The following is a 2,015-nucleotide window of genomic DNA, read 5'->3' as shown; positions in this document are numbered from 1 at the left end:
AGGCTGATGTTTGTAAAGAAATGTCAGGGTGAGAGAAGGGATATGAGTCACTGGAGTTGGTTTTAATATAGGTAATATGTGCATCCTGTCTGTTGGGTTAGAGCTGCCTAATCCATTGTGAGGAAGAGGAGTTCGTATTTGGAACCTATTAGTGACTCAGACAAAACTGGACTGACAGACGCACACCTGCCAGAAATCATTTCTTTATCATTTCATGAGTCCATTTTACCAGATTTCCATTATAGAGCGCACATCGTATGGATCGGTCCGCAGCATTGTGGATGTTATGTTGTGATCGATGCCACGGATGCAAGTGAGAGTCAAACTGTGATCAATAGATCACTCCTCACAGCTCTCATCAACAAACGCACTCCAGCACATTTACATCGACGGCCACTTGTGTGAATGTATACTTATATCCAGGAACAAGCATGTGGGTGTATTATAAATGCATTAATATTCTGTGTGTGGCTGCTGTGTGGCTGCGTGCATTTTGTGTGTGTTTGTGTGTGTGTGTGTGTGTGTGTGTGTGTGTGTGTGTGTGTGTGTGTGTGTGTGTGTGCGTGTGCGATGACAAGACTGTCATTCCGAGGGTGGCCAACCATGTCCATATATAAGTGGAAATGCATTTTGACTGAGTCCGTCTCTTTCAGAAACACACACACACACACACACACACACACACACACACACACACACACACACACACACACACACACACACACACAGGGAGGAGGTTCAGTGTGTGAGTACAGAGTAGTGCTGTGAGCTGTAGCACTCTGTGCTGACCTTCAGGGTTATCTGGAAGGTTCCTCCACACCTTGCTGCTAGCACGAACCCCTGCTGTCACCATGGAAACACAGCTAGCAGGGACAATATGTGCCCTGTCCGGCGTGTTGCTCATGTGCACGTGTTCACGAAAAGCACCTATATGCATACGCAATCAGTATACTGGAAAAACACATGAAACAGACACACTTGTGTACGTACGTGTATATATATATACATACACACGCACACGCACACACACACACACACACACACACACACACACACACACACACACACATTAATACATGCACACTTCACTATTCATCTGTCCTCCACTTCATTTATCCCTCGTTTCCATCCCTTCTCTCTCTTAATGAAACCATGAGCCCCTGGGCCTGCGCTGCATTGTCAGAAGGGTGCACACGACCCCATTTTCAGTAGTGGAAGCATTATTAGCGTGCGGTGACAAGAGACAGCCATCCGCCACCACACGGCATGAGTGCACATACACACACACACAAACACACAAGACACAGAGACACACAACCTGCAGTCTCATCACCACTGGATCACTGGGATTTATTTCCGCGACGGCAGGGGTGTGCTGGCACAACTTGATAATAAATCAACACATCGTACACTCTGGAGTGACAAGTCAAGATAATACACTCAGAAACCAAGAAGGATGGCGAGGAGGGGGTTATTCACGGTGGATAAATAAATGAATGGATGGATGGATAGGAGGGCAGAAGGAGGACAAAAAAAACAAAAAACAAAAATGGACGGATCTGACGTGCTCTCGCCTTCTTCGCTTCTTCACTTTTTTCCTGCTTTCTTTGGGTTTCTCAGCCGTGATTCGTCAGAGAGCTCTGAAAAAAAGAGGGAGAGAGAGACAAGGGAGGAGGGGGGAGGGGAGAAAATAAGACAAACTGTCAAATCAGGAGTGTACATTATGAGAGGAAACTCGCAGAAACCAAGATGCATCATGGGAGAATAAGTCCCTCACACATAAACACAGCAGCTAGAGAGAGACACTGCACTTTAACAAAACACCGAGAAAGTATAACAGCTAAATATCAAAATGTCACAACAGGAAAGCTGCGCACTCCTCCCATTAACCTTAAACCTAATTTAGATCATCAAAATAAGCCTTTCCGAGCTCTTTTATGTCACTGTGACTTTTCCTCTGACTGCAGGAGTGCATTTGTCAAGAACTTTTCTGAAAAAAAATTGAAATGATAAAG

General features: G+C 45.2%; 1 protein-coding gene across 3 annotated transcripts in view; it reads right to left on the bottom strand.

The window, feature by feature from the left end:
* Positions 1-1,331: 1,331 nt before the first annotated feature.
* Positions 1,332-2,015, bottom strand: part of chchd6b (coiled-coil-helix-coiled-coil-helix domain containing 6b) — a 54,064-nt gene continuing 53,380 nt past the window's right edge. For all 3 annotated transcript variants that reach the window (XM_069158105.1, XM_069158097.1, XM_069158113.1), the window contains one exon: positions 1,332-1,640. Coding sequence is in view for 2 of the 3 variants with exons in the window: in XM_069158097.1 (XP_069014198.1) it covers positions 1,617-1,640 (24 nt within the window). In the remaining variant the exon portion in view is untranslated. The remainder of the gene's footprint in view (positions 1,641-2,015) is intronic.

The sequence above is a fragment of the Embiotoca jacksoni genome, unplaced genomic scaffold (genome assembly GCF_022577435.1).
Source record: "Embiotoca jacksoni isolate LCO1_2020_lvr unplaced genomic scaffold, fEmbJac1.0.p SCAF_1, whole genome shotgun sequence".
Taxonomy (NCBI): Eukaryota; Metazoa; Chordata; class Actinopteri; family Embiotocidae; genus Embiotoca; species Embiotoca jacksoni.
This window is presented reverse-complemented; position numbering and strand designations above follow the sequence as displayed.